The sequence below is a fragment of the Pyrus communis genome, chromosome 16, assembly GCF_963583255.1.
Source record: "Pyrus communis chromosome 16, drPyrComm1.1, whole genome shotgun sequence".
In the NCBI taxonomy this organism is placed as follows: domain Eukaryota; kingdom Viridiplantae; phylum Streptophyta; class Magnoliopsida; order Rosales; family Rosaceae; genus Pyrus; species Pyrus communis.
The window spans coordinates 15,625,444-15,648,196 of record NC_084818.1 but is presented as its reverse complement, the minus strand read 5'-3'; the positions used below and the strand labels follow the sequence as shown (position 1 = coordinate 15,648,196).

At 37.3% G+C, this 22,753-nt stretch overlaps 2 protein-coding genes across 2 annotated transcripts; both read left to right on the top strand.

The window, feature by feature from the left end:
• The first annotated feature begins 1,827 nt into the window (after positions 1–1,827).
• Positions 1,828–5,743, top strand: LOC137721387 (pentatricopeptide repeat-containing protein At4g39952, mitochondrial-like). Its single transcript, XM_068460480.1, has 3 exons — positions 1,828–4,356; positions 5,279–5,329; positions 5,419–5,743. Exon 1 carries the CDS (start codon positions 1,852–1,854, stop codon positions 4,195–4,197), a length of 2,346 nt encoding a protein of 781 aa, XP_068316581.1. The 5' UTR covers positions 1,828–1,851; the 3' UTR covers positions 4,198–4,356; positions 5,279–5,329; positions 5,419–5,743.
• A 12,610-nt stretch (positions 5,744–18,353) lies between these two features.
• On the top strand, positions 18,354–21,290 carry LOC137721000 (uncharacterized). The gene is made up of 4 exons (XM_068460130.1): positions 18,354–19,192; positions 20,319–20,411; positions 20,513–20,580; positions 20,869–21,290. Exons 1-4 carry the CDS (start codon positions 18,569–18,571, stop codon positions 21,029–21,031), a joined length of 948 nt encoding a protein of 315 aa, XP_068316231.1. The 5' UTR covers positions 18,354–18,568; the 3' UTR covers positions 21,032–21,290.
• The last annotated feature ends 1,463 nt before the right edge of the window (positions 21,291–22,753 follow it).

Here is a 22,753-nt window from a genome sequence, read left to right as displayed (position 1 = left end):
TTCACCCATGCTCGTCTACATCCCAAAAAGCGAAGTGGTGAGGATCGAGGTCGACGAGGACGGAGCCAGAAGCCCATTTCATTGAAAATCGAGGTCGTGGATGACGAAACCCAATTGGATGGCGCGATCGATGAGAGCAGAGAGGGCGCAAGTAGGACAAAAGGGAAGGTCTTGGTTCGTCTCATGGTTTTTAATTTTTTTTTGGCAAAATTAACGAAAAGTTTTTAAAATTTTAGTTTGAATGAAAATGACAAAATAAAAGTGTAAATGAATAATAGTAGAAGAGATTTTCAAGATAAAAACATCCTTAATGTTAAAATTCAACAGTACCAAAAATGTTTCATCAAGATTTTCTTTTTTGTTTGTTGGGGAGGGGTCATGCTATGAGGTTAGTCCTCCTTAGTCCCACTAAAGCTAGTCCTACAAGGCAATAAACACGGACTAAACTAATATAACATACAAGGATTACACTAATATTTAAACCAGTCCAATCCAATGAAAGTTAACTAGGGCAAACAAATACCCTTAAAAGTAAAAGTTTTGCCCCTAATGTGAATGGAACCAAACATGTTTAAAATATGTCTTTTGGCGTGTAAGTAGTCGGACATATATTAGTATTAAAGTGAATATATTAAACTATTAATTAACTATTGTGGAGACAAATTAATTGAATTCATTTTGAATTAAGAGGTGGTTATAATTAAACCAAAAATATAACTATTATTATTGCTTTGTAGGACATGCAATTGCCGCTAGTCAAATTCATTAGGATTAAGGCCAAAAATAAATAGTGCCATATGCACCACTTTCTACCAAACCTCTGTTCCAAGCTAAGGCGACAACTTCAAGTGTGCCTCAGTCCATTCTAAAATTAAATCAATTAATTTGATGGTCTTTTTAAATTTAAACCATAACCATCAGGTTTCTTTGCAATTTGCTTGGATGGAAAAAATATGTTTGCTTTTTTCCCTAAGTATTATTAATTATTGACTTTCTATGTAATTTGTTCTAGTAATAACTTGCATTCAAGTTAAATTTAACCATCATTACTGTAGGATGAAAGATTTGCAGAGGGAATTCAAAGAGTATTTTCAGTTTTAGCGTTTTTAGACATTAACATAATGTATTCAGATTTTCGTTTCTTGTCAAGATTAATTAGCTCTCAACCATCTCGCTCAATATAAAACAATGAACGCAACACATCTTTTAGCGTCTGTGATTAAAAAAAGAGTAGAGAAAGGGGAGTTATTATGAAGCTACAAAATTGGCGCTAAAGTCATCTCCAATGAATAGGGCTAAAGGTCAAAAGCTAAAAAATGACCTAATTTTCCCCAAAACTCATCTCTAACTAAATGTTGTGCTATAATTCTATGGAGCCCATCAGGTCATTATTTGGCTAGAGGAGCATCAGGCTAGCTAATTCTAGCTCCCCTTTTAGATCTTTTTTGGGACCCCGCTTCTCAATTACAATAATTGATTCAAATTCAAAGACTGATTTGAAAACATTCAAAGGTACTTTAATTAAATTAAGCATAAATTTAAAATATAAACTTAAAACTAGTAAAAGCAATTTGAACTATATTATTACTAACCTAATGTGAGGATAAGTTCATATTATCTCCCTTAGTGTAAATGACATTATTATTAAAAAAATAAAAATAAAACTAGTAAATTATTGAGAAATTATGCTTAATCTTTTCGATTGGAGATGATACATGAATATATCATTTAAAAATTAATATTTTGGATGACTATAATTCTAAACAGAACAATATTTATTCTGGGTTAGAGATCGCGACTAGAAGGCAAAGAGTCCGAAGACCCAAGAAACCTAGCCGTTAGGGAATCCCCATGTTCAACCTCAGACACAAAGCCCTCCACTTGTTCAAACGCCTTCCCTCCTCCTCCGCTCTTCCATTTTCTTCACTCTCCGCTTCTGACTACCTTAACTACCATCTCGATTCTTTCCTCTCCAACCAGATTCCAACCTTCCAGCATCTCTCTCAATCCCACGCTCTGATCATCACTTCTGCAAACTCAAACAACATCTTCATATGCGCAAAGCTCATCTCTCTCTACGCGTCTCTCTCCAAACCCACTTCTTCCACCAAAGTATTCGCTTCGGTTTCTCCCAAGGATACCTTTCTTTGGAACTCCATAATCAAAACCCATTTCTCCAATGGCGGCTACTCCAAAGCCCTCGTTCTCTTTTTCCAAATGCGGGCTTCGGGTTTTGCTCCTAACCAATTTACTCTTCCAATGGTGGTTTCCTCGTGCGCTGAGTTAATGGTGCTTGACATTGGCAACAATGTTCATGGGTTGGGTAAGAAACTCGGGCTCTTCGCTATTAATTCGGCAGTTGGCTCTTCTTTTGTGTATATGTATTCAAAGTGTGGTCGAATGGAGGATGCATCTCTTATGTTTGATGAAATTACTGTGAGAGATGTGGTTTGTTGGACCGCGCTTATAATTGGGTATGTGCATAATGATGAGAGTGAGAAGGGTTTGGAGTGTCTTTGTGAGATGCACAGGATCGGTGGCATTGGTGAGAGGCCAAATTTCAGAACGTTGGAAGTTGGTCTTCAAGCTTGTGGGTATCTGGGTGCTTTAGTAGAAGGTAGATGCTTGCATGGTTTTGTAGTAAAAAGGGGAATTGGGTGTTCTGGAGCTGTTAAATCTTTGCTTTTGTCCATGTATTCCAGATGCGGGAGACCTGAAGAATCTTATCTTTCATTTTGTGATGTAGAAAATAAAGATGTTATATCTTGGACGTCAGCTATCGGTGTTTATGCTAGATCTGGGTTAATGGATGAATGCTTAAGTTTGTTTTGGGAAATGCAGGAAAGTGATATTTTCCCAGATGAAATTGTTGTCAGTTGCATGCTTTCAGGTTTTAGAAATTCCACAAATATCAATGAAGGAAAGGCCTTCCTAGGATTAGTCACGAGGCAGAATTATGCATCGAGTCAGATGGTTCACAGTGAACTACTGTCCATGTACTGCAAGTTTGAGTTGTTGACTCTTGCCGAGAAGCTCTTCAGCGGAATGCAGCACCAGAACAAAGAGTCGTGTAACACTATGATTTATGGCTATGGTAAGCTGGGACTGCGTACAAAATGCATACAACTGTTTAGGAAGATGCGACATCAAGGCATTGAAGCTGATTCTAATAGCTTGGTATCTGTGGTTTCTTCGTGTTTCCAGATGGGAGCAATCCATCTTGGCCGATCACTTCATTGCTTTATAATTAAGGTTTGTATGGATGAAAATGTCTCAGTAGCCAACTCACTCATAGACATGTATGGAAAAAGTGGTTATTTGACTATTGCAAGGAGAATTTTTTCTGTGACACAGAAAGATATTATAACATGGAACTCATTGATCTCATCGTACACTCACAATGGACATTCTTTCGAGGCCATAGACCTATATCATAAGATGATTGCAGAAAATTTCATGCCCAACTCAGCAACATTGGTAACAGTGCTTTCAGCTTGCTCTCATCTCGCATCTCTGGAAGAAGGAAAAAAGGTTCATTGTCACATTAAGGAAAGACGTATTGGGAACAATTTATCCCTTGCGACTGCATTAGTTGATATGTATGCAAAATGTGGGGAACTTGAGAAATCAAGAGAATTGTTCAACTCAATGGAAGATAGGGATGTTATTTCTTGGAATGTCATGATCTCAGGTTATGCAACACATGGACGTGCAGAATCTGCAATAGAACTTTTCCATGAGATGGAAGATTCAAATGTTAAACCAAACGAACTCACCTTTCTTGCTCTTCTCTCAGCCTGTAATCATTCAGGGCTGGTTGAAGAAGGGAAATATCTGTTTCGTAGAATGCAAGATCTTTCCCTAAACCCAAATTTGAAGCACTATGCTTGTATGGTAGATATTCTTGGCAGGTCTGGTAATCTGCAAGAAGCGGAAGATTTGGTTCTGTCAATGCCCATATCTCCTGATGGTGGTGTGTGGGGATCATTATTAGGTGCCTGTAAGATTCACAATGAAATTGAGTTGGGCGTAAGGGTTGCAAGGCATGCCATAAAATCTGATCCAGAAAATGATGGCTACTATGTAATGCTTTCAAACTTGTATAGTTCTATTGGGAAATGGGAGGAGGCTATAAATGTGAGAAAAATGATGGAGGAAAAGGGCGTCGGAATGACAAAGAGTTGGAGTGTAGTCTAATTTGTGTTGTTAAGAGCAACGGAAATCAGTTTACTACTGGAATAATAGGGGTCTGTTGCATACCACTGACAGAAAAGGAAAAAAAAGTTTGATCCCGTGTCCTGAATTTTGGTCCACCAGCAAAAATGAGGCCATAACCACTATTGAAGTAATGTTCAGGTTCTATTCTTGTTCATTACGCTGTACTGTTTTTTAACCATGTGATAATGATAGGTTATTGGAGATATTTGCAGAGATATACATGCATTAAAGAATGGTTTTCATAGCAGAATCGAGTTCATAACTTGTCCGGAAATGAAGCACACTGATAATTGATAGGGGTGGTTCGGTATGGGATACCATACCGAAACTAGTATCCCGAATCCCAAACCAAAATTTTTCAGGACGGGAATTTGAAGACCAATCCCAAACCAAATTTTCGGGAATCCCAAAATATTTTCGGGATTTTGGGACAAATCGGGAATCCCAAATTGAAATATGAAATTACGAATTGTTCTTCAAATATATAATTCAAGAACACATTCATGAACTAGGAATTTCATTTCATTCACACTACCATTTAATTGAACACTGACATGCCTGACTGTTTTTATCATAGTCAAAATTCAAATTAATTAAACTTTTTTTGCAATATGTTGAGAGACAAAAGAATCAAGCCTTCTAAAATCATTAGCCATGGCAGCAGCAATAATAAAATCCATATGAATATCAAACAAAACATGAAAAATATGCAAGGTGTAGGGCATTCCAAGTTGCAGATCATGAATTAGAAACTACTAGCATAATTTATAAAAGAATAATACATATATAATAATTAATATTATATATTTTCGGTTCGGTATGGGATTCCCGAAATATCGAGAAGCCAATCCCGAATCTCATACCGAAATTTTGGGATCGGTTCGGGATAGCATCCCGAAAATTTCGGGAATTTTGGTTTGGGAAATTTTTGGTTTGGGATCGGAATTTTTTCGGTTCGGTTCGGAATTTTTGGGAATTTTTTCCACCCCTAATAATTGATTCGAGAAAACATTACATTTTACTTCCTGTTTGATTGTTAGATTTCATTCTTTGAACATAGGTATGACATTAGGAGTATGGTTGAAGAAATTAAGTTGGCTCTTTAACCATGGTATGGCCTCGTTCTATGACTATGAATGCCGATGTTTTTAATCCATCATATAACATTGATATAACTTTTCATATTGTTTCCTTGTGCAGTTGTACGGTACAGTTTTAGCGAATTTCCGATCTCGGAGTACTGCCAATGCCAAATGCTCCCATCGTCGCCTCACGATAGTGGAGATTCACAAGCTTTCTGATCCCCAAGTGATTACAGAACGTTTGAACTTCAATGTTAATGAAGTATTTATTCAATGTTTCAGGTTGAAATGCCTCGTGGGAGAGAGGCCTTTCCTATATTACACTTGTACGAAATCCCTAGATTGCCTAGGGCTTCTAGAATTTAAACACATCCGATCAAGAGCGACTTACATGTAATTAAGATGCCACGTGACCATTTACATGTAAGTTCTTCTCTGTTCGAATTGCCCGATTATCTTCATAAACTAAGGGAAATTGGAGGTTTAGGGTAAGTCATCATATCCACTGCAATACAATATTGCTTAGGATTGAATGATACGAAAACATAAATGAATGTGATTGAAAATAGAAGATCTAAACAATTGTAAAAATCAAATCTAATAACTAAGACACATGTAATATTGAAACCACACCATTCGTAATTTGATTTCTAAACATGTATCACATTTCTTTTTTCGACCTAAAAAAAATGCCATACATGTTGTTCAAAACCCACTTGTAATTATTTACACAGTGAAAGAAAACACCATTTGTGTTTAAATAAAAGCGTAAAACACCGAAAACGGCAAACCCTAATTTAACTAACATACAGAAAATGACAAAAGAGCCTTTAGATTTAAACGTCCTAATTGTAATTAAAAAGGTGGTTAAAGCAGATAATCTCAATCCAAGTAGGTGACTTAACATTAACAAATGTATTAATTTATTATTAATTCAACAAACGAACAGAAGTGCAGGTCACCTACGTTATTGGTTTGGTCGGTCAAAACACGCGGCCTGTGGAAAACACACACATATTTGATGTGGACGTGCACCCACATCTCATCTAATCAAAGACTTTAGCCGCTAGAGTTGGTTAATCATGACCCGCGCACCCAGATCTCATATTTGATGTGTTTTGAAACCGTCCGCTGATTTTTTGCTTTTAAATCAACACCGTTGAAAAAGTTTTACATGTATTTATTAATGGCGCAGTTCTATATTTTTGTATTTTACAAGCAATTTTATGAGTTTATCTTACAATAATACCATTTGAGGAAAATTGAAATTACATTACAAAAATGCAAACAAAAATACAGAACCTATTGTAGGCATAATTTACTGAATAATTATGGAGGCCATAGAGAGAGAGAAATGTGCAGCAATAGTAGAGAGAAAGAGAGAGATGTGTAATTGTGGGTGTATGTTATTCCTCCTCTTTGTGCCTTTATTTATAGTAGTAGGGAAGATTAATTCTTTATCCTTTAGGATTACAACATTTAATAGGTAATCTACTCCTAATAGGAATATAAGATATATTCTCATATAAACTAGGATTTACACAATCACATTCTTATTCCAATATGACTGCAACACTCCCCCTTGAGTGTGTAAATACTCAAACAGATGGCGCATCAGGTCTTCATCGTTGAAGTAAGTACAGTTGATGAAGTCGTCGGCACAATGAGCGAATGCGAGTCTCAAATCAACGGAAGAATGCATAAAAAGGTAAAACTCACAAAACCTCGCTATGGTAAAACCCAAGGTGGGGAAAAACCCATAGTCTAAGGAGAAAAGTGAGAAGTTGCATTAAGTCAAAATTATACATCTTTTAGACGCAAGTAGAAGAGCTCACAAGGGTATGATCAACCTAGGATGGGTGCCTCGTTAAAACCTAGTTAGGTAGCAAAAACCCAGTGGGAAAAATGCTCCTAATAGTAGGGAAAAAGAGTACATTAAGATCAAGTAAGTATACTTCTAGATACTCTCCCTGAGTTTGACATAACTTCCAAATGAGAACTACAAGCATTGCATATGATAGTTAGGCATATCAATTCCTCGGACAATCTTTTGGAAGGTTGACTTCAACAGTGACGTCATGTAGAGGTCGGCAAGGTTGTCTGGGATCGGCTTGCATGACTTCAATCTCTTGATGCTTTGCTGATGTAGATGTGGACGCAATATGTCTTGGTGTTGACTTCGTTGATGTATCATGGCTTAATCGGGTTGATACATACGACATAATCTTCATGTATCGTCGTCGGGACTCAACAATGGATGAAAACACAGCAAGTACTTCGAATATGCTTAACAAGAGCTCCTAACCATGTCTTACTTGTGGCGTAGTGAAGTGAGGTGAGTCTTGGAACAATTCGAAGATTTCGCAACTAAGGTCATATCGTGGACCTGCAAGATATTGTGATATCCCTAACGGTAAAGACATAACCATTTGGGGATTTAGCCTTGTGCGGGTTTGATAAGTAACCAGCGTCAACATAACAAATAAGGCAAGCATCATTTTGAGGATCAGGGGGTTGGATCCGCTCGAGATGCGTTAGAATTTACCCTCGTAGTACCTTCAGGGTATGTCTTTAGTACCAATTTAGTGGTTGCGTGTAGGCGCAATGCTGCGTCTTTACCAAGATCAACAGCGAAGGAGATGTCTTGTCTAAATACAATGAGCTAAGTACAACGAAGCACAAAGTTGAACTTTAGATATGGAATTTCATATTCCATAACCTTTTCAAGGATCTCATTTGCATATAACATATGGACGATCAAAAGTATACTCAAATGTGACATCTTCAGGGTATAGTTCAACTAGTAGACCAAAATACCGTTAGAACAATGCTTCAATCTTCAGGTCAAGGCATAAACGAGTTTTCTCAAGATCATTCATCTCAAATTCCATCTTTAGGTGTGAGGCAGTTTTCTCAAGCTCTTCCGAAGTCTTATTGAGATTTGTGTTAACGACATAAACTGTAACTCTAGCAATTCGGAATAAGACTTCATAGTCTAACATGCAAGGGCATAATTTATATCCTTGACTGATCAAATAATCACTTATGTGGGTATACCACATCCATCAGATTGTAAGTGAACGCCTCAAATAAGTTAAGAGGGTGTTCCGCGGTTTGGAACTATTTGAACCATTCCATGTAATTCTTCAGGAACTTACATGTAAATCTCCGTAACAATATCCCCATGGAGAAAACACTAACCACATTTCATAAAGCTGCTATCAATCACAGGACGTTTGAGAGAAACTTCGCGCCGTAAGGCGTGCATCATATCGTACTATTTCATTCATCTCATAACGCTTCCTTTCCCACTTGTAACATAATAGGGTTACCTTGGGCAGTGTAGGAACGACAGGTCCAAACACACTTTGTTAAGGAATTTGACCTGGATTGTAATTTTGTTTGTCCAATCAGTTCTACATTGCCACTTAATCAACGGAACACAGTTCGATATCATCGCTTTTCATTTATGTCGGTAACTACCATATAAGTGAAAACATCATTGATGATAATCTCATTTCAATTCCATTTAGCTCATCCAAACTAGCATACTAGACCAAGAACTTCAAGTCTCGGGAGTAATCCAAATTAATCTCATGAGATGGAAATGATTTGAAATAGCGATCGATCTTAGATTCATTGTTGTGCCATGTTTTCCTCTTCTAGGGAAGTGAATCCTACAAACCGAATGATATGTCGTGTTCCAGGCCAAGATAGATTGATTGGCTATCTGTCGGTGTACCGGATCGTCCAACAGGGGCGTCTAAATCGTCTAATAAAGGCGGCACATCCTCTAGGGATGTTGACTCAACGTCCGTTAAGTACGTCTATCCTTGCAGACATGTTTGCAGCAGGTATATGATCTCGTCACTTTAGCTAGATCAGAGAATGCGTCTAGAGCAATAATCTAAAAACTAGAATTCATCGTACTTGCTTATCACACTTGTGCAGTATGGGGATTGAGATGCGACATAATGGGCAACGTCCACGCAAATTTGCGTCATTCTCCAAGAATGTTGACGTTCTTATCTCCCCCTAATGGTGGGAAGACTATCTCATTAAAGTGACAATTTCATTAAAGTGACAACCCGCAAATGAACGGTAAAGAGATCATGTGCAAGGGCTTTAAGAGAGTTAGTGTGAAGGAGAATCATGATCGACAAAAGATACACATCCTTCTTTGAGGACCCACGTTGGTACGTTGTGGCGGTGCAACTTGGCACATGGAATACACACCCAAATGTGTAAATATGAAAATCGTCAGGTTTGTACCCAGTAACCAACTGTAACGTCATATAGGTTGGGTGGCAATGGGCCTCAAGGTGGACCAACATAACTACGTACAAGATTGCATAGCCCTAGGTAGAAATCGAAAACTTGGTATGTTTACCAAAATTCGGGCAATTATGTAAATTGCGCTTTATGATCACTAGGCGAGGCTATTTAGGGGTGAATCATGGGAATTCGATGTTCAATTATAAACCCAAAATACATGCAATACTTTATCGAAACCCATCGATGTAAACTCTTCGACATTATCCAATCTCCTGGACTTTAAGGGATAAGTAGGGTGGTAAGCCCTTAATCCGCCATGAGGTTTAGCAGCAATGTGTGTGGACAAACATGTGACCAGTTTGTCAATTCATCAACAAAAACCATAAGTATTTATATGGTCCACATTTTGGTTAGATTAGTCCACATATATTCCCTCGAATCCACTATGAAAAAGGATGATTTCGTATCTTTGCGAGGAATGATATAGAAAATCAATTTCCCTAATGAGCAGGCTTGGCAAAGTGTGCTTGTAGGCATAAAATCCTTACTTCGGGTAAAGAGATGCGTTGTAGCATCATTGTTCGACCTAAGTGTCCCAAAAGGTCGTGGCAAAGCAAGTAAACTGCTCAATCACTAGGCTTCAAGCCGGCCACATGTGATGCATTCCCAGTTGGGAGACAACCCATTAGCCCCAAATCAAAGCTTCAGACTCATTTTTGGAGGTGGTGCAAAGATATTTCACTCTATTTTCTTCAGTGGTTTCATTTATGATCATTGTCATCTTGAATATCCTTAAAAACTCAACGTCAGGGAGAATTTAAGGTCCCTTAAATGGTGATGCAGTACCATTCATACAACGATGAGCGTGCCAATGCTCTTAATTAGGTTGGATAGACCTAAAGTCATTGTTAGAGATGTGATTTAGGTGTAAAGTTAGTGTGCGTAGTACACATTCATCCAAACAACTAACTTTCCCATATTCCTACCTAATTACGTGTTTAATTGAATTGGTCACATGTATTAAGAAACATGATTCAATTAACTCATATTCGAGGACAATATCATTAAGATTATCCATAAGTAAAACATACACCAAACTTGAATCCAAGAACATGGAAAAATATTCACAAAGTAAACCAAAGTTACTAGGGTGGATTCGGCCAACAAAGCCATCCATGTCAAAATTCTACTTTTCCAACGATGTTTGGTGGAGCAAAATTAGTCTCACATATTGACTACTACAATGGTACTCTTTAACAACATTGGTAGGGGCACGGTGCATAACCAATGATCTATTCCATCAAGACGGAAGTAGATTCTGCAGGGTTAAGGTTTGAGAATACTATCCGTTATTCTTGGAGTTTAAGGTCTTAGGTGCCAAGGATCATGCTTCGGACATTATGCCACACCTTGGTAGGCCCTGATTCTACCATATGTTGTAAAATCAAACTCCAAATTGGATTGTGAGAGAGTATACCATTCGGTGTATCCCTGCCAAAGCGGTGCATCACCATTTGGTTAGGCTTTGACCGAACTGGGTTGAGCCATTCAGTAGACTCCAGCCAAACTGGGTCCATACCTTTCTCTCACATTTGTGGTAGCAATCAGATCCAAGAATTTGGTAAACTTCCTCTTTCTACACTGCTACTTCAGGGGCAAGTTAGAAACATGAAGGACGAGAAAAGTATTCTTTAGTCAAAATTTGATCGGATTTATAAACTTCAAAATTGTACTCATTCATGGACGTAATCATGGTGTGCTTCAGGCAATGTCTTTCATGATTAAACGGTCCATGATAATGAGCCAAAGAGCCATGGAATCCTTGTTCATGAGGTATTTCCATTTGTAATGCTTCAGGCACAAGTCTTTGAATAAAGATAATGGTGGAGGCTTATTCAGCTCTTCCATGCCATTGTTGGCTACAATGGTTTCTCAGCTTCTTGATAGTCAAGTGGAGATTCACGTCTTGTACCCACATAAAATGGTTTCTAATAGAAATATCAAAATCAGGGAAATCGAACTTGTAACAGTTCGACAATCCATTGAATTGGAGGGAACACGATTGTGATTGTTGCTTTGGTAATAAATCATCCATAATCATCAAAGTTAGAACATTCAGGTTCTAAGACATGGTTTTCATGAAAAATTCAGGTTTTCATGGGTGTATTGTTTTATGAAAACTTCGGGTTTCAAAGGCACTAAATTTGAAACTATAGGTTCAATTTAGTTTATGAACATTTAGTTCATAAAAGAGAGGTTCCCGCAAGAAACACAGAATGCAATATACAACTAAGTGTAGTGGATTTAAGGTTCTTCGGGAACTCAAGTGTTAGAGCTTCGTTACTACGAAAGTATGTCAACGGTTCAAAGTATAAAAATAAATTATTGAATCGTTAATGTCCAAACGTGATCTTCAGGTCAATAATTTTGGATTCATTATCAGATTAATGGACTGCATGTCACTTTTAATTAATTCAATAGATCGGGACCATTCGGGGTCGATCGTAGAAGCAAAATAATTATAACATTAGGGTTAAAATTATTTAAAATGCCAAAAATTAGCATTAGATTCCAAAAGCCATAACCCAATAACATTGTTTTGTGCCATGAGTAGGGCACCAAAAATATGGGTTGAAAAGAAGAAAAAACAAGCCAAAACTTGGCTTTTGGGCTGAGAAAATGAGGTAGCCCAGCATTGGATTACTGGTTGCTGCTTTAGACAAGCTCATGTAGCCTCAAGCTGCAGGCTGGGCTCGAGCAGATTGCAAAAGCAGCCCAATTGGGCATGCAAGTTGCAAGCTTTAAGCAAAGATGGGCAAGGATGTAGGACAAGGTCCAGCAGGCTATTGCTGCTGGTAGATTTGGGTCGAGAGCATGGGATAGGTCCAAAAGGGAAATGTTGCACGTTTCCTTTATGGAGTTGGGCTATGAGGCCTAGTCAAACTAGCTAGGGCGAAGGTCTGGTGTGTCCATGTGCTCCGCAGCAAAGCCCAGAAGGCTGCTGCCAAGGTCCATACGTCGAAGCGACGTCATTTTTAGGAGTGTCTCCACAAGGCTGGGATTCGGGCCAGCATACTGGTCCTCACGGCCGTGGTACCGCATGATGTCCAATTCCCTTCTTTTTGTTTTTCTTTTCGAAATTTCTAGGGTTGTAGAAACCCTAATATGCTACTAGTTTATGAAAATACTTTGACTCACAAATTCCACATAGCGATTTAATTGCGTAATGCATGAAACAAATATATGAACATATACAATATATATATATCAGAAGGAAAATATAAACATAGGGGGATTCATGCATCATGGGGAATGTTTTCATGCTTTAAAGCATACCTGATTGGTAGAAAACAACAAAAACCTTTGAATTTGTAGAAGTTCCTTCTTGGAAAGCCGAAATTGCATCTCCAATGCGTTGTATCACGTTTTCAACATAGAAAAATTAAATTGAATCAATAACATGTAGATTAATTTAATAAAATAATAAATCAATTATAAAAAGAATAATTAAAACGTAATACTCCCCTGATTGGAGGATAAACTCTGCTTAGCGCAGCGTCAAGAGTGTGCTGATAACGTGTTGTAGGCCTAATTTACTGAATAATTATGGAGGCCAGAAAGAGAGAGAGGGTGCGGCATAGAGAGAGAAGAGAGATATGTGTAATTGTGGGTGTGTGTTATTCCACCTCTTTTTGCCTTTATTTATAGTAGCAGGGAAGGTTAATTCCTTACCTTTAGGATTACAATATTTAATAGGTAATCTAGTCCTAACAAGAAGATATATTCTCATATATACTAGAATTTACACAATCACATTCTTATTCTAATATGACTGCAACAGAACCGTCGTTTTATTTTATTATATACTTCCTGGTTTAATTAAACCATTGTTCTTAATTAAACACAGTTGTTTAATTAAACAAACTTGTTTTAGATTTTCACTAATCATTTACGACCATTTCACCACTTGCAATTGCATTTTACTATTTTACATTAATACATGTATGTATCACGACCAAGTAAGAAAAGATTAGCTCTATACATGATCCCACGTAATCAAACAAATATGACATAACACTCCCTTCGAATACGGCACTCTGTTTTATTTTGATTTTTGGAATCGAATCATCTACTTTCCAAGTCTCTGTTCATAATAAATAAAGTATATAAGTGGTATACTATCATACCATAATTTAATACCACATGATGTGACAAGAAATTTGTAAACGTCAGGTTGTTTGTATATAATAGGTCAATCAATAATTTTATTTCATTGAATATTAGTTCAATATGTCTTGTGGCCAATAAGATCCTCTCTCGATCTTTTTGGTGAGGATCCAGAAGATCTGTAAATCTTGTCTATTTATCATACATATTGCAGTCTGTTTTTATCAGGTACTGTTTGTATTTAAATAAAAATATTTAAAATAATTTCTGATTGCACGATGTACAATGAACGGATATGATTCACATATCCTCGCCTCACGGATCCCCAGAATCCTCACAAAAAGGATTCGGATTTGTCTCGTGGAACATCATGTGGCATTTTGTTTTGTTTTTGTTTTTTTTTTTTTTTTTTTTTTTTGAAGTGAAAGTACATCATGTGGCATTAAACTATGGAATAAAATATAAATTTTAGAAAACTTAGAAATTCATACCCTTACCTCTGATGCGAGAATTATACGCACACAAATTAAACCCTCTTTTTGACAATTGTAGTAATGATGTAAGTAGGGATCGTTCTGGACCGGGGATTAGGAGGGATTGTTAATCACTTGGATTTGACTCAAAAACGTAAAAACAACATATAAAACACTATACTAGACTCAAAGAATGCAAAACTAAACTTTAAAACACTAAAACAAACCAAAAGACTCAAACATCACCCAAAACACTCAAAACTGCCTTAAAAACACTTTCTGGGCAGTTTTGAGCACTTTGGTGAATTTGGACGAATTTGTGTAACAAATTGAATCAAAACACCTAGAAACACAAACTAAGACACTTTCTAACTAAATTGGACAATAAAGTAAAGGGGGATTGAGGTTTTGACGAAATTAAACTAAATGCACAGATTCTAATTAAAACAGATTGTAAAAACGAAATTGATGAAATTGAATGGAATGAAGGCTAGCTAAGGGGTTCATCTCCACACATGTTATACTTGCATAATAAAACGATTTCCAATTGCATTTCAATAAACCATTAATTCTCAACACCCCAAGTTAACCGTGATGCACTAATTAACCTTCAAATCTTCCTAACGTTATTGAATTGGATGATTGCATACGACAACTCAAAACATTCCCCACAAGTCCCCTACATGATTGCATAATAGAGATACAAGCAAGAATCATTACGCTCTATGAAAATTATAAGTGTTGACGAGGCATTCGTTACTATGGAATACGCATGAAACTTATGCCAAGAATTCTTTTAACGCGATTGTTTATAAGCAACCTCCACTACTTGTGAATATAAGTTCGTAACTATTAGGTGAAACTCACTTATATTCTAGCGTCATATTCATGCATGAAAATTAAGCGTGCACTCTCAATAAACATACATAAATAAGTTATCAATCAAACGGTTAAACAAATGAATCCACAACTTATGAAACACAATTAGAAGTAATCAAATCAAAATGCAAGCATAAACATATATTTCGAATCCCCCCCTAGCCAAGGGGGGTTTAGTTCCTCATAACTTTGAAATCAAAGAAACACCTAAACATTCCAACAACTCAAACTTGAATTGTATGAACGTTTAGGCACTCTTCTTTTCCATTCCTCATACGTACAAGACAAAGAGAATTGAATTTAAACATTGAAATCAAAGAAACACCTAAACATTCCAACAACTCAAACTTGAATTGTATGAACGTTTAGACACTCTTCTCTTCCTCGTTGTTGTAGTACAAGGTCTAAGGTGAGTTTTGATGGTGTGAATGGTTTGGGGAGTGGTGAAAATGGAAGGGGGAGGCCACGGCAAAGGGATGAATTCTGGTGGTGAATGTGCACGGCACTTTGGATTCTAAGGGGATGTTGTTGGTGTGTATGGATGATTTTCTGAATATGGATGAGTGAATGAATTGTGGCTGCAATGGATGCTTATTTATAGGTGAAGAAGAGGGAACATGTCAGCTAGGAACTTGGTGGAAATCTGGAATGGTGATGGGAGATGCATGTGGCTGATTTATGCATGTGATTAAAGTGGAATGACAGCTAGGTTATGATGATGAATGCATGTGCAAAGTTGGAAATGCAAGCAGAAAATGGACATGTGAATTAAAGCTATATGTGGCTGCAATGATGAAATGGATGGGAGTGTGGTGCAATGATGGAGGAATAAGTGCATGTGGATGCAAAGGATTCAAGAATGGGAGTGCATGTGCACGGTTTTGGGAGAAAGGTGGAAGGTTGCAGCAAAGGTTTAAGTGTTTGTGAAAGATGGCAGATTGTATGGATGAATGATTAAAGGGAGAAATAAAGAATGGGATGCATGTGAATTAAGTTGGAAAGTGGTGGAAATGGAATGTTATTCACGGCTAGGTTGTTGTTGGTGTGTTATGCATGGCATGATTGAGATTAGGAAAGGTTTAAACGTCCTAAAACTAAAGGGAACAAGGTTCCAACACTTTGGTCTTTAATTTGGTCTTCAATTTCGTCCAACACTTTGGCTCCAAGCATAAGCTATCCATCCTTAGCCCAAAAGTGCTCCAAAAGTCTCCAAAATGCATCTTTTTGCTCCTTTAGCCCTTTGGACCTACAAACACACGAAAATAGCTTAAAGTACTAAAATAACTAAAGAAACATAACGTAAATGCACGAGAACAAGCCATTTAAGTCGCATGAATATGCTCCTATCAACCTCTTATTAAAACTTTAGTTTATATCATCTCATTGAATGTTGATTGAGTATCTGACATATTACATGTTACATCACGTGGATGACATAGTAATAAAATATAGCATAAATATGTGCCAAGCTTAAAGCTACTTATACCATTAAGTAAATTGTAATAATGGTCCCTCAACTTTAATCAATTTAGAGCAATGGTCCCTCAACTAAAAATTCATTACTATTGGTCCCTCAACTCATCAAAATGTGTAGCTATGATAATTTTCGTCAACTTTGTCAGAATTTTGTCAAAATAAGTTATGTTGGAAGGACCATTGCTACAATTGGGATCCCTCAACTAATCAAAACATGTAGCTATGATTCTTTTCGTCAACTTCATCAAAATTTTGTCAAAATGAATTATGTTGGAAGGACCATCGTTACAATTAGGTTAAAGTTTGAGGGATTATTGCTCCAATTGAGTTAAAGTTGAGATGCCATTTCTCCAGTTGGATTAAAGTTGAGGGACTAATGGTAATGAATTTTCAGTTGAGGGACCATTGCTCCAATAGAGTTAAAGTTAAGGGACCATTGCTACAATTTGAGGAATTATTACTCCAATTGAGTTAAATATGTACCAAGCTTAAAGTTACTTATACCATTAAGACCTTCAAATTTAGAAAATGACTAATATTGTTGGACACCATTATTGGGTAGGCAGATCCTTAATAGCTTATTAACTAAAATGAAAATTAAATTTTGATCGTCAAATTGATCGAATACTTTTATAGATCCTTCATTTGTTTGAGATAATTTATTACTTGAATGTTATAAAATTATACCAACTAATTTCACATCTCAAATTAGCTACTCCACTATTTGACACAATAAATGAAATAAAATAAAGGGGGTGCATTTTTGCTATGCACGTTCTCTCTCTTTTATCCATCCTATTATAGTTTGCCACTTGTCCTACTAATTAATTTTAATTAAAATTTTAATCTTTTCTAAATACAATAATTAATGAGAATTCTTCTTTTTAACATTTTACTTCCACTTTTACTCATTCCGTGGATAACATATACAAAAGGAAGAATGTGCTACTTAGTACTAAGATCTAGTATTATTCCTTTTCATTTGTTAGTGAAAAGTTTTAGGTTTGATTCTCATGCAAAAGTAAAGTTGAACCGTATTATTATGGAAATTCCATTAAAAGGCTTAGCCCACTCCTCACCCCCTTAACAAATAAACCCATCGTTTGTTCAAAAATAAAAAAAAAAAAAATAAAAAAAAAAGAAAAAAAATAAAAAAAAGAAGGAAGAAAGTGAAAAGTAAGGTTCTAAAAGACGTTAGGCGCTAGTTGGGCGGCAGGCTGAGGCCTAGCGCCTAGATGGTTAGGAGGGGTTTAGGCGGGCGCTTGGGCGGATTTAATTAAATATATTATATTTCGTATAAATAAATGTATGTTTATGCTTAAAATATATATAATTTCATCATAAACTACAAAATAGAATGACATATCTATTATGAGCTATTGGAACATAATGAAAACGTTAGAACAAACATATAATGTGTGTTCATTTAAGTATTCAACAACAACTTATTGAAAAAATAAAATGTAAAATGAAAATTATCCATTTCTGTCTAAGTGAGTCGCAACCTAGGCGGATTTGGGCGGGTTAGGCAGTTTAGACGAGCGCCTCAGTAGGTCTAGACGCCATTTCTTAATTTTCAAACGCTTAAACATTAATTGAGATGGTGGCTAGTTACCTAGCACTTAAATGGGTGCATATGCGGCCCTAGTTGGGAATTTTCAAAACAGTGGTGAAAAGTAGTAAAATACACCCAAAATAAAGACGAGGGTAGAGACTAGGTTCTAGATTCTAGACTGTAGATGCCACCAAGTCAATATAAGTGGAGAAGAGAAGATCCATTTTCCGTTGTTTTGTTTTTCTCTTTGAATTTTATATCCTGCCCTCAACCATTAATCACATAAAATACTCGTCGTCGCTTTGTAAAAACTAAAAAAAGAAAGGCAGCTAACTACTCCGCCATACCAGAGATTCTCTCCCGCCATTGACACACCCTCCCTCTCCAACCTCCCGCCATTTTCTTCTTCTGCCCCGAACTCTCATACAAAATAAAGAATAAAAATGCCGGGGTGCTTCAGCATAGTAGCGTCACGCGACCGCTGCTTCCGCTACTCCTTCTCCTCCTCCGGCCTAAAGTCCACCACCACCGATTTGGGCGATGGCACCGTCATGCACTGCTGGGCTCCCAAAAACCACTCCCCATCCAAACCCACCCTCCTCCTCATCCACGGCATCGGCGCCAACGCAATGTGGCAGTGGCACGACTTCGTCTCCCCTCTCGTCTCCCGCTTCAACCTCTACATCCCCGACCTCGTCTTCTTCGGCGACTCCTACTCCTCCCGCCCTGAACGTTCTGAGATTTTCCAGGCACGCTGCGTCATGGCCCTCATGGACGCCCACGGAGTCAAGAAAATGATGGTCACCGGCATCAGCTACGGCGGCTTCGTGGCCTACCGCATGGCGGCGCAGTTTGGGGAAAGAATAGACAGGCTGGTGCTGTGCTGCGCCGGGGTGTGCACGGAGGAAAAGGATATGGAGAATGGGATGTTTCAGGTGAAGAGCGTGGAGGAGGCCATGAATGTTTTGTTGCCCCAGAAGCCTCAGCATTTTAGGGACTTGATGAAGATCTCTTTTTACAAGCCTGTTAAGAATGTCCCCTCTTGTTTTCTCAATGATTTCATTGAGGTAATTTACCCAGTTCTCTTCCTTGATTTCCTCTCTTCACTTTGGTTGCATATTTTATTGAGAAATTGGCCGGAATGATCATTTTCCGAATCCTAATTGCTAAAGTGATCAGTTTTGATATTTTGATCATCAAAGTTGTCTATGTTTGATTGATATGTTGTCAAGATTTGATTTTGATTTATTTCCCCAACTAGATTCTGATTTTTAATCATTTTCTGGATTGGGAATGAATTTCTATGTTTCTTGGTGTATAGTATTGGGTTTGATTCCTGTTTGCAATTTAGAAGTTTATTCAGAAAGTCAAATTAAAGTTTTAATTCTTCCTCCTAATAATTGAAGCCTGATAAGTGTGCAAATTAATACTGTTGCTGCTCTGCAGAAACATACATTTCAGTACTGTATTTTGTATATGCAAAGTAGTTTGAAACAAACTTTAAAAAGAAATAGAGAGGAGGGGAGGAGTAGGTGGAAGAAGCTTATAGCATATTCACACAGTTTCTGGGATCATACATGAATCAAAAACTAAATAAATTCTCGATTCGTTCACTAGTGACCAATAGAATCAGGCTTTCAAACTGTGAGAGGGTAGCATCCAAGCAAACATTGAAAGCAATGTTTGCGTTTGTGAATACGTGTACAGCACAATTTTTAGGAATTAGTGACTATCACCATCAGTTTTCGGGATAAACATACCTTTCTTCTGTTCTGGTCTATTACCGTCAGTGACAATAATTTGTATCTCTTTTGATGTCTGTTTTGGACTTTGCTTTACCTAGCAATAGAAGTAGTATCACAGACACACAGATTTTCCTTGTTAATTCAGGAGTGTGTGCGACTCAATAACAACTCCCCACTGTGAATTGGAGTCTTTAGGCTGCTAGAAACTGCAATTCATTGTAATAATGTGCTTATAAAATATTTGATTGCCGCTGATTCTGCTGGGCGGCAATAGTGGTACATAAATTTCATTTCTCACCACATGATTGTGATGTCAGTCCTTTTTTTTTTTTCCATACGAATTTAAGATGTTAGTGCTAAATGTTTCTCTTTTCCGAGTGCGATATGGAATACTTGTATTAGTTTAACCTGAAACTTGTCTTATGAGTTTGGTTGGCACTGGCTGCAGGTGATGTGTTCAGAACATCTTCAAGAGAGGAAAGAATTGATTCAAGCACTACACAAGGACAGGAAGTTGTCTGATCTTCCGAAGATAAACCATGTAATTTTGCATTATATTCAAGTTATTAATCTAATAAAGGTGGCTGTTTTTCGTTTTTGGTTTTCTGGAGTATTCAAGAGCTTAATTTCTTCTTGATGCAGCCTACATTAATCATCTGGGGAGAGCATGACCTGGTATTCCCACTGGAATTGGCGCACCGATTAAAAAGGTAAATCGCGCAGCTTAATTATTTCAATGTCATTGTTACTTCTAGAAATATTTGCTGCATGAATGAAGTACAGAACATTATGATTGAGATAAACCAAAATCATTGGTTATCTCCACTTCTACTCTTTTGGTTGCTCTAAGTTACTGCTGCAAAACGAATGATTTTACATCCTTCAATGGGAAGACTACTTGATCTTAAAATCCTTACATAGAGATCCTTGCAGAAATTGAGCAGGTCTACAAATCAAATTTTGGAAAAGCGCTTAGTCTTACTGTTCTCCCTTTGCAGGCAAATAGGTGAGAGTGCAGACCTAGTGATCATAAAGAACGCAGGGCATGCTATAAATGCAGAGAAACCGAAAGAGATGTGCAAGCACATGAAGTCTTTCCTCATGGATCCTCTCCCTACAGCTAAACGTAAAAACCACAGCAACGGCCGCAAGGTGGATTGAAATGCCAAGAAAAGGTGTCGACTAATCAAGATGATCATTTTCTGATTTTCATTTAAACCTACACTATTGGATAGAGGTTCCGTATGGTGGATTCTCTGTGCGAGTTGAATTTTATGCTAGTAATTATTTTTTATATTCAGAAGACAGAAAAATGCTTCGTTTTCCATTAAAACATGATTTATGCGGATCTTTCTTCTAATGCTTGTATTCTTAGTGTGTAAATTGATGAACTGATTAGTGAAGATTATAAGTTTACATTTGTGTTATGCCTCAGCTCATGGGCTGAGTTTGTGTGTTAAAAATGTAATGTGTTGGTTAAGTCTCATAGGGCTTAATATTGGACAAGTGTCTTAATCTCAGAGTAAGATGTAATGGATGGCTGAGATTGAATTTAGAAATGTGTCCATCTCTCTCTCACCTCCAACGGTTAAATGTGCTAATGTATGAGCTCACATGCTCAGAGTGAGTGTCCGCAATATATGGAAGATTGCAGAGGGATATTCTCTGAGATTTTTCTGATCCAAATTCTTCTCTTTTTCTTCCTCAAATTCTCTGAGTTTCTCTTCCATAACCACTGCTAGAATTCTTGTTTAATTTGAATCCTCTAACATGGCCTTAGAGCCAGGTTGGGTCTGAATTTCTGGGTGTCGTGTTTGTGAGATGGGTGAGCTCGGATTCACAGCAAAAGCTCATTGCAGTTATTCGAGTTCATATCAGCGATCAAGTTTAACATGGCTGGATCTGGAGGAGGAGAACTCAGAGCCCTAGTCTTCAATGGCGAAAATTTTGATTTCTGGCAAATCAAAATGAAGACCATTTTCCGTTCACACAAACTGTGGGATCTGGTTGAAAATGGGTATGAAACTCCAGTGAAGAAGGAAAAGGAGCTCACAGAGGCGGAGAAGAAGTTGATGCATGAGAATGTGGTCAAGGATGCTAGAGCACTTGGAATCATCCAAGGTGTTGTTTCAGATCAAATTTTCCTGTGAATCGCAACCCAGGAAATGTAAAGGTTGCGTGGGACATTTTGAAACAAGAATTCGTTGGTGATAAGCAAGTAAGATTTGTGAAACTTCAAGGTCTTAGACGAGATTTTAAATATACTCGCATGAATGATAGTGAATCTCTCTCTGTGTGTATTGTTAAATTGTTCGATCTGATTAATCAAATGAGAAGCTGTGGTGAAGATTTGAGTAATCAAAGAATTGTTCAGATATTGCTGATTAGCTTACCTAAATCCTATGATTCAGCTGTAATAGAAAATACTAAGGATTTGGATACCATAGATGCTCAGGATGTTGTTGCAATTTTGAAGGGTTATGAACAAAGGCTTGATAGACATGGTGAAAGAAGTATGGAGAAAGCATTTGTTAGTTTGAACATTGCATTAAAACCAAATAGGTTTAATGGTCAAACAAACAATAGCAAATACCAGAAAAACTTTAGGCCAAAAGGGAAACAGTGGAGTAACAAGGCTGATTGGGGTAGTAAGGCTAGTTTGTCTGTGAAGAATGATGCAAATAACACTGGGGATAAGTGTAAATTATGTGATAGACTTCACTATGGGGAGTGTTGGGTTAAGAACAAGGTCAAGTGTCATAAGTAGCAAAATTGGGCATATTGCAAGATACTGTAATATAAACAAGGCTATGCAACAAGTGAATTTTGCTAATCAGGTTGAAGAAACTGGAAACCTATTCTATACTAATCATTCTGGAGAAG